We start from the raw sequence: 12,485 nt of genomic DNA, 5'->3' as shown, positions 1-12,485 counted from the left end.
AGAGGAACCAGTTTTTCTCTCTACTATGCTATTTAGAGGTTTATATCCTGGTTATCATCATATATTCTTCAGGAAAAGGAGGGTATAAAATATTCTTCCTTTTTTCTTCAGCTGTCTGCAACGTTACTAAGAGAGGTCCTGTTTGGCCTCTGCCTTGGTTGTTGCTAAATAGAAATTCAGGCAAAACCATTGAGGCTTCCAGGAACCCACCCTGACGGCCGAGGCTGTCTGTGTTCCACCTGCTAGAACCTTCTGGAGGTGAGGGCCCCAGCCATGGCTCACAAGGCATGTGAACCTGTGGTGTCAGGAGCTCCAGACTCTTCCGAAACAATTTCTCAAGGTCATTTCAAATAAGCTTTAAGAGTCTTTTCCAAAAACTGTCTGTGAGAAAAATTCTTGGTACCTGCCGACCATCTCCTGGCAACTGCTGTGTCTCCCCGGGGGCCGTACTTAACAGTGAGGCAGGAGGAGGGTGCCGTTCGCACTTAAAACCCTGCAAGACTGAGAAACCAGGGCAAACCGAAGGCAGCATTTCACAGAAAAAGCAGCAGCTTCAAGTTCTTCCAAAGGAACACATTAAATGTCATGTCGATACTCTGGAACGAATCGTCTCGGGTCCCACCTCTTCCCGGGAACCTGGGACCAGCCTCTGCGCCTGCCTGCCCGGGGCAGGAGGGTCCCCCCGCTGGCTCTGAAGGACTGGTTTCTTCCTCTCTGCATCTCATTCTCTTGTCCACCGGCCTTCCAGTTCTCAGAGTCCCCATCTCAGCCAGCGTGGGAAACTTACAGGCTGACCAGCAGGACGCCGAGTGGGACAACTGACACACATCAGGCAAGTTTCCATTCTTTCCAGGCTCACGAAGCAGACGGCAAGGCCGGCTCAGGGAAATCTCAACAACTGACCCAAGCCACTGACTAAATGTCTTTTTTTTTTTTTTTTTGATAAACCTTTGTGACATGTAGTTGTGGTTTGGAGCTAACTGATCTGCGCTTATTAATAAGTAGCCAATTTTGGTGATTCATGAGTGTCTGCCTTTCCCTAACAAGAGTTCAAGCTCCAGGAGGGAAGGGGAGAGACAGGGCGCAGGGTCTCCAGAGCCCTCTGTGCTCCCCTGAAACGCACAGCAGAGTCCTGCTCAGGGGCGGCTGCGAGAGGGTGACATTGTTTTCTATCCGATCAACTGGAACAGATGATTGTCTCATCTCTTGCTTCCCTCTTCAGGAGCTGACACCAGGGAGAGTAAAGAAGTTTTAGAGGAAAAAGGGATGAATAAGCACGAGGTAAAATGTGGTGCGAAACAGGGTAGTCGAACATTCTCTTTAAAACCCTCAATATCACGTTGGAAAGCATCACTAACCAGGTTTCAGTTATTCCAGCTGCGGTACCCAGTCTGTGCAGTAACCAGGCTGCTGGCTGCCCTGTCTGCTCCACACCCGGAGAGCCCCTGCTCCCCTTCACTGGTCCACTTTCACTAGGAGACCAGGAAGGTCAGGGGGCGGAGAATGACAGCCGATTCCAGGTGTTTGGTCTGGCTCCTGCATCAGGCCTCACACACATCAGTGGTCTAGAGACGCCTGGACCCCTTAGAGCAACAGCCAGACTCCTTCCTGCCTGCATTTCTACTGCAATCCTATTGCATATGACGTAAGAAAGAAACTTACGCATCATTCTTTTTTTTTTTTTTTTTTTTTTTTTGCGGTATGCGGGCCTCTCACTGTTGTGGCCTCTCCCCTCGCGGAGCACAGGCTCCGGACGCGCAGGCTCAGTGGCCATGGCTCACGGGCCCAGCCACTCCGCGGCATGTGGGATCCTCCCGGACCGGGGCACGAACCCGTGTCCCCTGCATCGGCAGGCGGACTCTCAACCACTGCGCCACCAGGGAAGCCCGCGCATCATTCTTTAAAGAGATTACAGCCCATTATAGATAGAAGAAACACACACAAGACAAAGCCTGCCTTCCACGTGCTAAGAAAAATCAAGAAGTGAGATAAGTCAAAGGGAGCTGGACCGAGGATGGAAGTATCACAGAATTGCCTTCGTGCGGGACGGTGGTTCTCAGCACTGCTTAGTTTTTAAAAGCAAGTTCCCACCCATGCCCAGGCCAAAAACTCCAAATCTCTGGTGGAGGGACCACCTGCATGGTATGGCTTCAAGGGTGACCCAGTGCACAGCTGAGCCAGCACCACTGGGTTCAGGTATGGGATTATGGGTTAAAAAAATTCCTATGGATGCTTTACTATCTGTCCTAGAAGATACATTTTAAGTTTTTAAAGAAGTGTCATGTACAGGGGTCAGGCTGAGCCGACTGGTGACGTGGGAGGGAGGGAGCAGCTGGGTCTCACAGCCCCTGCAGGGTGGTCAGTGGTTCTCAGGCCAGGTGGCGACGCGGCTCAGATACAGCCCAGCGCGCTGTGGGCAGAGTGGGTGGCCCCGAGCTCTTGAACAGACAGCAACATCAGAGAACTTGTTTTTGGGGGACACTTATGGATGGCCTGGGTATAGTTCTGGGCTGTCCTGCTCTGTAGCCGTGGCTCTGACGTCTGGGACGGTCCCCACAGGAGGGATGTTTGGCCAGCATCTCATGGGTAGTGGCCCCATTTGCACACACACACACCCCCGCCCCCGCCAAGAGACAGGCCAACGCAGGCGGAGGGGACTCCAGGACAAGAGGAAGAACCAGGAGGCACAAGTTCCACGTGGAAACAGGAGGGAAGAGGGTGGCACAGGACAGAGTGAGGAAAAACCCAGACTGGCGGGGTGGTGAGGGGACCGCCCAGGGGACGTCTGTGGAGGGCTGCTACGTGCCGGGCACTATCCTCAGCCCCTTACACATACTAACCTGCTGAGCCTTACGAATGCCCTTCGGTTCGTATCATTGGGTACTATGTAGAAGGTACTGCTGTTAGACCCATTTTACAGAATTGGACTACGGGCTGCAGAGCAACATGAACTTGACCGAGGCCACAGGCTGGACAAAGGGGACATCAGAGCCTGGCCTCTCATAGGACACATCCCCCTTGCAGCTGGGGAGGCTGGCTCCAGGCTGGAACTGGAAGGTTCTGGCCAGTGTTGAGCGTGGGGTCGGGGGACAGGAAGACAGTGGGATCTGAGGATGGAGCAAGGGCAGGCCAGCCCGCACTGTATCCGGCACCAAGGGAGGAAAATACAAACCCCGGGACACGAAGGGTGGCCCGCGGCTTGCTGACGGCTCCACCTTCTCCCTCCACTCCAGTACTCGGGGCCCGGATCCTGCTGCGTTCCTAGCACCCCCAGAACGTTGAAGCCCCTCGCGGCCTTGGGATGGCCCCCTGGAGCCCTAGAGCTTGACCTACCCGGGCACCTGGGAGCATCTGATGTGCGTCTGTTGACTATATGAAGTCGGGGCATACTCTGGGCTTCAGTTCCCTGATATGTTCGACGTGGTCGGTTAGAAGGATTCTGTAGCTACAGCTGCTAGGTGACCCCACAGACCTTCACGGTCCCACGGGCGTACCGGCCAACAAACGCAGAAACTGTCACCATGACAGGAAGGAACAGAACCCACAGCATCACAGGGCATGCGCTGGGAGCCCCAGTTCCTGCGGTCCTGTCAGCGTCTTTCTGAAACCCCACTCTTATCTCATGAAGACTTCCTGCAGGACCACAAAGAAGGAGAAATAGCTTTCCCCAGCAGGCTCGGTTCCAAAAGACACACTGAGACAGTGTTCGCTTCTCTCCTCCCAGAGAGGCTGCACGGGTTGTTTAAACTGAAAAATTCCCTTCTCACTGGCTGGTCAGGAGCTCTGTGACCAAGGTCACCAACAACTAGTGTTAGGTGACAAACTACCCAGGGCAGCGGGGGCCGAGGGAAGCGGTCACCCTCTGAGCCTGGGATGCTGTCCTGATACGCGTGCTGACCTCACAGAGAGGAGGAGAAGAGAGTGGAGGGGCTGAGGCTGGTGCCCCGGGTCGTTCCTCATTGCTGGTGCTTACCAGAATGTGAGGAGCTGGACGTGGGGTCTCCTGAAGCCCTTTCTAGCTTCACGGTCTACAATGCTCTTGGCTGGTTTCAGCAAATTTATGAGGAAGGCAAATATGTAATAAGTGCTATCCAGCAAAACCTTATTCAGACCACTTTTACAGGGAGGGAGGGAGGGAGGGAAAGATTGGGACATATCGAATGAATACGTGAAGTGACCACCCTCATGGAACAGGGAAATCCTTTCATCTTTGGGGGGTTAGAGTTAGTTCCACCTTGTGCTGTTTCTGCCGACTGACTTGATGGCTTACCGCCCAGCAAATGGCCATGACGGGGTCACTGAAGAAGGGCTAGGACACCTGCCATTGGGGGTCTTAGCAAATGAGAGCTGGGTGCAGCTTCCTCCTCGAGGCAAAGGCTGGTGGGCTATCCGGCTGTGTAGCATCCACATGCCATGTTCACTTTGGGGCCAATGTGTAACACATCTGCAGTCTCACGGGGACACTTACTGGCCACCAGAATGACTCAGTGATCCCAGGCAGGGTCTTCTGATAGCTTCTGCAAACTTAAAACAGTGATTTTGTTGTAGAAAAGAATGACAAGTCTTTTTCGTCAGGTAGGTGAGCACAGTAAGCCTTTCCAAGAGTGCGCCCTCCTGGGCATGCAGATGCAAGTCTGCCATTCTGGTACAGTAGCCGCAGCGGTGGCAGCAGCCTGACACCGACTCAGGCTAATCTGGTTTAAGCTCCAAATATGACCTACGTGAAGAGTGGCAGAGAGTCTGATGGGGCCTGGTGAGGAATTTCCTTCCACTTGCTCTAAATCCTGGAGCCTTTACAATCCAGCCTTTTGTGAAGGAGGAATTGCTTCCGACCAGATCTGGAGAAATCAGATGTGTTTATGCAGAGCTAACAAATAAACAAAGATCTGTGCTCCCTCTGCTGGCTCTCGACAGCACCATTAAAGCAGAAAGCCATCTTCAGCAAACGCGGTCAATTCACGTTTCCGGAGAAGGACCCCTCGTTTAACCTGGTTTTAGGCATTCTTTGAGAAAAACCCATCTTTGTCAACTTCTGAGCAAGGTACTTGAAAATGCTTACAATCAGACATCAAAGTACACATGCCAATAGTCCTGCACTCCCAAATTGCTAGCTGTGACTGTAATAGTGATTTGGGGATTCATTTATCAACAGACATAAGTGGATTCCTCCAAGACTTTAAGGTCCAGACACGATCTTTAAAGCAGCTCTGGAAAAAAAAATCTCAAGTCCACGCTAAAGTCCCTCTTTTTTTTTTCTCCTTTAGTTTATAAGAGCAGCTTCCAAAAAGTAAAGATTTGTACTATTTATAGCCTTTCCGATAATGTCAAGCATTAGACTTGATTTTCCAAATCATTAGCATGCAGAAGAATGACCTCATGGTGAACAGATGCACTTGGCTATGAGCTGCAGTGATTACATCAGTCCCTCCCCTTCCAGTTAACTCTTTAAAGGCCTCTCTGCCACCCCCTTGTCTGGAAACATGCTTGAAAACACAAACTTATTCTCTCACCCCCATGTATGTGTGTATGTGTGTGTGTGTGTGTGTGTGTGTGTGTGTGTGTGTGTGTTCACTGCAGCCCGTATTTTATCACTGGTCACCTTTTAGAAATTGCTGGTCAATAAGGAAGGAGTCAAAAGAGATGCAAACTACAGAGCTGGGTGGAAAGTCAGCTCAAATACCTTTTATGCTCTGGGCATTATCAACATGAGTAATGGGCAGAAGAGATACAGGGCAGGAGGTGTTTAAAATAACATTTTTCTGACTGGGAAAATAGTTGTTTTGAACCTCTTTTAATAAGCTGAGCACCCACCTGTTAGCCTAACAATAGAAGGTCCTACGTCCTGGTGTCGACAGTGAGTCCAGATGCCCCTCTGGGCTGCCCTGGGTGACAGGCGTCAGTGCCGAGGTAGGGGAGCCCGGGGAGCAGGGGAGGCATTTCCCAGGGTACAGTGTGGGCCGAACACAGTGTTCAGGCCACTGTCCCTGTGCTTGACCACAGGGCCCTGCTGCAAGGACACAAAGAAGATCTGAGCCCCGAGTTCCTCAGACTGTGCCTGTGAGCGGGGGCCTGAGGCCCTGCTCTGAAGACACCGCTGCTGAGATGGTGTGATCGGATCCTAAGAGCGCTGTGGGAGCTTAAGCCGCTCGGGGTCAATTTTTCCAGCTGGCTTGTCGCTTGGAAGAGCAGGCCTCACCTCCATTTCTTAGTTTAAGCTGCCTGGCTCATCTGGGTTTGACTGTACTTGTCCCAGGAAAATAAAACACAGTGAAAAATGTTTTCATCTGTCAAAGTGGTAACCGACAGGGAATAGGGATTCCTCAAAAGCAAAACTGGTCTGAAAACGAGGATGTGGTTCTGAAAGTGGGCCTGTAAATGGGATAGAGATGTGCCCCTCAGAGTCCTGGGCAAAGCAAGTTCATTTCTAGCTCTTTCCTGATGGGTGTTGTGGGCAGATACGCAAAGCACTGAAAGAGAACGTTAAGCCCAGACTTATAATGGCGCTCATGGGTTGGGGCTGTATGCGTAGAAAATGTTATCACTCCACACAGAATACCCTGAACCCTGCGTGTTATGACATGTGATACGGCTGTCAATAATTTGAAAAGAGGAAGGACTGGCATTTGTCTTGATATCTCATCTTTGGTCTCATGTTCCTTTCATACAGGTTCCCATGCCCACTCTTAACGAACTGTCAGAACCTTTATCTGTTCAGTGACATTCTTATAGCAGCCTGTCTCCAAACGGCAAGTCTTAAAAACCCCAAATCACTCCTAGAGGCTCACTTAAGATGTTGCCCACACATGGACTCATTTGAACTGCTTTAAATAATTATGAACCTCTGGGAAAGAGCAAATTAATTTATATAGAGACTAAAATATACATAGAAAATAAAGTTCCTCAATATTGGTTTCAATAACATCTTAATCAAGAGCCTTAAGAACATAACAGTTAAGAAGTGGAAACATCTAGTTATGACTTAATTTCTTTTAATTTTAAAAAACAAAAAGGCTTCTCGAGATTAAAAAAAAACAAAACTATGCTGCACTAAAAACGTCAGTCCCAGTACTTCATGAGGATGGGAAAAAGCTGAATGAGATCTTTAAAAAACTAGCTTTGCTCTAGATCCTTCATGTTCTCTCACCTATAAATTGAAGTGATTTTAAACCTCTAGCCAGACTGGGTATGAAATCTTCATTTCCCTTGAAACCGATTTTGTTTTTTTTGGTTTTAGATAGAATGTTGGCAGAGTGTATAAAAGAATTCAATTCACAGCTGTTCTACTTTTTTAATGTAAGAAACATTAATCAAAGCTTTAAGTTATAAGCTTTTCTCACGTTGCTTAGTATTCCAGTTCAACAAAGATCAATAGAGGCCATCCCTGTGTTTCTGGACGCCTCGCCAGGGAAGCAGAGGCGTGATTATGTTAATCTCGCGGCTCCCGCACCTCCGTGGCCGCTTATCTCCCAGGCCTTCTGCCTGCTGCTCCTGGCTCCCCGTGCGGGGCCAGCCTCTCCCTCTTATCTCCCGACAAAGCTCGGGGAGGCCAGGACTGGAGCCAGCGATGCTCAACAGTGATGCATGGCTGATTTTATTTGTAAGTGATTTATTTCACCGAATTTAATTTTTTTCACTTTGTGTGTAAGATATTTGTTAACAAGTCAGGATGGGAGAAGCCAGGCGGCGATCAGAGGCAACGGACACGGGGTAGAAATCTATTAGGCCCTCTAACAGTTGTGCCGGCCCTAGTGGAAGAGGAAGGAAGCCCCTCATCAAGGATTTCAACGTGCATTGACTCCATATCCTATTTGCTTTCTGAAAGGCAATTAATCTGTAATTACATACAGAAATTTACAAGTCATTCTACTCTTTGGCAAAAATAACCCCACGGTAATCATATCATCAGTTTAAGGGCCAGCACATATTTTTTTTTTCTTTCCTAAATTGGAAATATAAAAAGAGCAAAACCTAGAAACAACATTTTTGAAAATTTCCACTGGCCTACTAAGTGAAAGTGATTGTGAGCCAGTGTCGGAGCAGGTCCACACCAGGTGCTGCTCTCGGCGGATGGTCCCGGGGACGCAGACCGCTCCAGAAAGCAAGCTCGTCGCGCTGGCCGCCATGGCCAAGGGACACCGTCCTCTCATTGCTCCCGCGTTAATCCCTGACCCGAGCGTCTCAGCAGCATAATCCCCATTAAGCATCAGTGGCAACGGCTTCAACGGTGAGGAACTCTTTTTTGACAAGTAAGCACTGATTCGGGCATCGCTCTTAAACAACCCACACCCCCCCAAGTGAACCGGAGCACATGACTGACAAGAAGTGCATTAACCTTGCTGGATGCGGAGGTTAACAGAATGGCGGGAGAAAAGGACCGGCGAACAGCTTGGATACAAAACAAATTAGAACGAATGTCATCACTCCTTTTGATATTCATTAGTGGATTCAGGGGGAGAATGCGCTGCTTCGTAAATTTGAAAGAATTTATCTGTGAAAAACAGGTGTACATCTGCGGTTCGAGCATTTGGAGGGCACGAGGGGAGAATAAAGCGGCCACTCACCAGTCCCGCTGACGGAGTAGCTGGAAGACGGGGAGAAGACCTGGGCTGTGAAATCCTCAAACGTCATGACTTCGCGATGGTTCTGGATTACTGCTTCGAGATACAGAGCTCTCTCCTCGTAGCTGCAGGACTCGGTTAAGGAAACAAGTGCTCATGCAGAATGACACGCACAACAGTGACAGCGTTCACTTTGTTTTAAATACAATCATGCATCTTTTACACTTGTGTGGGAAGAGGTACCTTGCAAGTTCGTGAACATCCTGTTGGAGAATTAAATATTAGTCATAATTCATGAGAACATTCCAATTTGGAGGCCTAAGTTTCCCTTAGATTTCAACTGCACCCAAACTAGTATCACTGAAAAAATATATAAACCAATAGTTCCAGAATCACAGCAAGAGGTCATCAACTGGATTGGAACAAACAAAAACAGAGACGTTGGCAGCGGCCTCATCCCTTTCTATCCACAACCGTGGGACAGCGCTGGATCGCCCCTTCTTAGTTCTGTGGATGAAACGTTCTTCTCAGCCTACTGATAAAATGAATCGATACTCCAAGCAATAATTGGTGACACACACTTAAAAAATAAGACCACTGGGGAGAGGGAAGGCCAGGAAGGTATGCTCTGAAGGGCACCAGAGCCTCAAGCCGAGATAAGCCACGAGCATTAGAAAATAAGAATAAGTGGGGAGAATCTAGCAGGGAGTGCACAATGCAATATTAAAAAAGAAGACTATTGCCTTTTAATTAAAACTGCAGTCTGGAACACACACATTCAAATGTGTAATCAAAAACCAGTCACCAATAAAACTTAGAAGCGTAACACGCTGAAGGAACTTTCCAGCTGTCTTAATAGGACCCCTGCGTGTGGCAGCCTTTCACAGGGCAGAAAGCAAATCTTCCCCTTTTGTGTGTGGCTTCTGTTTCCTCGGAAGGTGAATCATGCCTCCCAATAACAGGATAACGTCAGGACAATCTGACAGCGGATGGAGGTGCCACACGTAGGGTTTTATGAATTAACACCCGGGGGAGTCGGCGTGATGTCTTACCCCGCCTTCCCGTGATCAACGCAAAAGTTAAGAGACACGTTTTAGTCTTTTGAAAATCGTGCTAATTCTCCAGGAACAGGGGGAATGCGGGTCACCGCCAGTTTATTATTTGCAGCTCCAGAAGGGCAAAAATAATTCTAGCATTTCTCACCATATTTTAAAGCGATCTTTTCAAAATGGCCTCTTTTAAAAATGTAACTTGGGGAAAATTACGCCCTTCCAATAAGCTGTCGATAAGCGTGTGTTTTAAAAGAGGAGAATATTTTTCTATTCTTTTGGCAGAGGATGCTCACGAGTTTCCTGGGATAGGCTCTTCCCCTCCTCCTTTAATTACATTCAGGGAAAGGTTTTCTCCCTGGGAGGAGACCAGAGACATTCTAGGGCTGGCTGTGCAAACATGGTAGCCACGAGCCGTAGGTGCCTAGCTACACCAAAATTTAAATTAATAAATACAAAGAAATAGAACTTCGGTTCTTCTGTCCCACTCGCCGCATCTCAAGCACGCGCAGCCACGTGTGGCCAGGGGCCACCGGCCTGGGTTGTGCAGATACAGGACACGCCCATCGCTGGGGAAAGCTTTCCTGGGCTGCGCTATTCCAGAATTTCTCTGCAGGTTGGCTCTATGCAATTTTAAAGAGGAACATGAGTTTACAGGTTCAACAGTGGCCCCTCGGATGATATATGAAGGTTTACAGAGATGCTCACGGCATCCTGAGGCCTGGCTGCGTGAGCCTGCGTGGCGGGCTGAACTCCGGGTGACTCGCCTTCCCGGACAGGCCGCCCGGGCCTGGAGGGACCCGCTAATGCCATTCACGTCTCATTATGAACACGCTTATTCTGCACAGCACTTGGCTGTCACGGAGTGCGGCCCTCCGAGCCGCTGGGCCGCGAACAGCAGGACGCTAGGCCTGGCCGGCCGGCTGGCGGACAGGCACTGTGACACTGAACTGGCACGTGCGGGCCCAGCAGGGGCCAAGCCAGGCGTGACAAATTACTCAAAAAGCTGAGCTCAACTTACGGCTGAAGACCACCTGAGCCTGTGGCCCTGTCAGCGCCCCTTCCCGGCCCCCTCTCAGTGCAGCCTGCTCTCGGCCTCTGCAGGCCCGTCCTGCTGGGTCCCGAGGCCCCGCTGCGCCCAGACACCCACACACGGTGCTCGGACGTGAGGATGCGCTGGGCTGAAGACACGGCGGAGGCCACGCATCTGGAGGGGCGGCCGCGACGCTGACCGAGCTCACCATCCACCACAACGGGACGCCGTGTACACCACCACCTACAGGACCCACAGGGTGGCCTGGCAGCCCCGTCCTGAGCGACACTCTCCTATTGTCCATAAATTTGTCCCTTGTCAAGGCTGAGAGATCTGGGCTCCTGAGGGCAAATCCAGCACTGGACTCTCGGGTTAATAATCCAGTTTTGAGATTCTCAGGTGCAATAACTATTTATGGTCTGACTCCTCAATGGAGGTACCATGGGAGAGCACAGAAGGTGTGTCCAGAACAGGGTCCTCGAGGAAGGGTTGCTTCCTAGAAGGTTCCCTGGCTGTCACGTGGAGCAGACACGCCCCACCCCAGGCTGGGCTACGCTGTGCTGAACTGGGTGTCGTCTCTCAGACAAACATCTGTTAGGGAATGGGGTGAGACCCGGAGAGCATGAAATGCGTTTGCACTCACAGCCCAAGCCAGGGCATGTAAACGCCATGACAAAGAGAAAACAAACATCACCCCAACTCTGGCACCATTTAGAAACGGCCAAGGAGCTCACGCGTGCCAAAATCTTTTTTTTTTTTTTTTAAGTACCTTTAAGAAAATGTAGCTCTGGGATCTTAACGGAATTCGTTAGTAGCACTACTAGTAAGGGCAACTAACCAGGAGCAGTGTCTTCCATCATTTTCTTACCTAACATCCTTAGGGCTTCAACGCTGGTTGCTTTCTATTCAAAAAGGCATTTATAATTTAGACATCAAAGCCTTTATAAGGTTTGTCTCTTCATGCGTAAGACATGTTAAGACGTGAACTGATGGGCTTCCCTGGTGGCGCAGTGGTTGAGAGTCCGCCTGCCGACGCAGGGGACACGGGTTCGTGCCCCGGTCCGGGAAGATCCCACATGCCGTGGAGCGGCTGGGCCCGTGAGCCAATGGCTGCTGGGCCTGCGTGTCCGGAGCCTGTGCTCCGCAGCGGGAAGGGCCACGACAGTGAGAGGCCCGTGTACCGCAGAAACAAACAAACAAACAAACAAAAACAAAACGAGACATGAACTGAATGCTGAAGTAATGCCAGGCAGTGGGTGATTAGTGACCTCTGACCAGAAGCAGGTGGCTACGGAGGCACCTGGTCACGCATCCAATACCTGTTTCAGTACCAGCCTTTGCCCTTCTGCTGTCAGCAAGTCCACTAACAAATGTGAAACTTATATTCTGTCCTGAATTATTACCTCATTAAATACCACACACAGTACCTTTTAAAGAGAAAATTTCCCCTTGATTCCTCAATTCAGAGAACATTCACATTACTAACTAGAAATCCATCTCGGTTTCCGGATATTTTCGGGTTTTTTAATGACCTACTCTGTCTACTCAATATTCCTCCACTTGAATAAAGAGGCCATATGTCTTCACTGGTTACATTTTCCCCCAAACCTCCAAGAGAACTTTCCTAAACCCTCAAGATAAACTCTGCTGGGCTGCAAGAGCCTGAGAATCCAAAGCCAAGCCCCCAAATTTATTCTGATTATTTTTGTTTTAATTTTTAGCAATGACAGTAGCAGCATGACAGTGAGAAAGGAGCTTGCTCTTCGCAGGAGGATGGGCTGGAGCTGGAACCCCACCCGCCAACTCCTCCCCAGTCCCCAGCCTCGGCTGCCTTCCGTGTACGGT

At 49.8% G+C, this 12,485-nt stretch overlaps 1 protein-coding gene across 1 annotated transcript in view; it reads right to left on the bottom strand.

The window, feature by feature from the left end:
* The window catches only part of RALGAPA2 (Ral GTPase activating protein catalytic subunit alpha 2), a 284,371-nt gene that overhangs the window by 13,124 nt on the left and 258,762 nt on the right, over positions 1-12,485 (bottom strand). Inside the window, 1 exon segment of the mRNA XM_032604977.1 lies at positions 8,562-8,683. Within this exon segment, the coding sequence (XP_032460868.1) occupies positions 8,562-8,683 (122 nt within the window).

The sequence above is a fragment of the Phocoena sinus genome, chromosome 15 (genome assembly GCF_008692025.1).
Source record: "Phocoena sinus isolate mPhoSin1 chromosome 15, mPhoSin1.pri, whole genome shotgun sequence".
Lineage (NCBI taxonomy): Eukaryota > Metazoa > Chordata > Mammalia > Artiodactyla > Phocoenidae > Phocoena > Phocoena sinus.
Note: the sequence above shows the minus strand (reverse complement) of the source record. Positions and strands in the feature narration are given on the sequence as shown.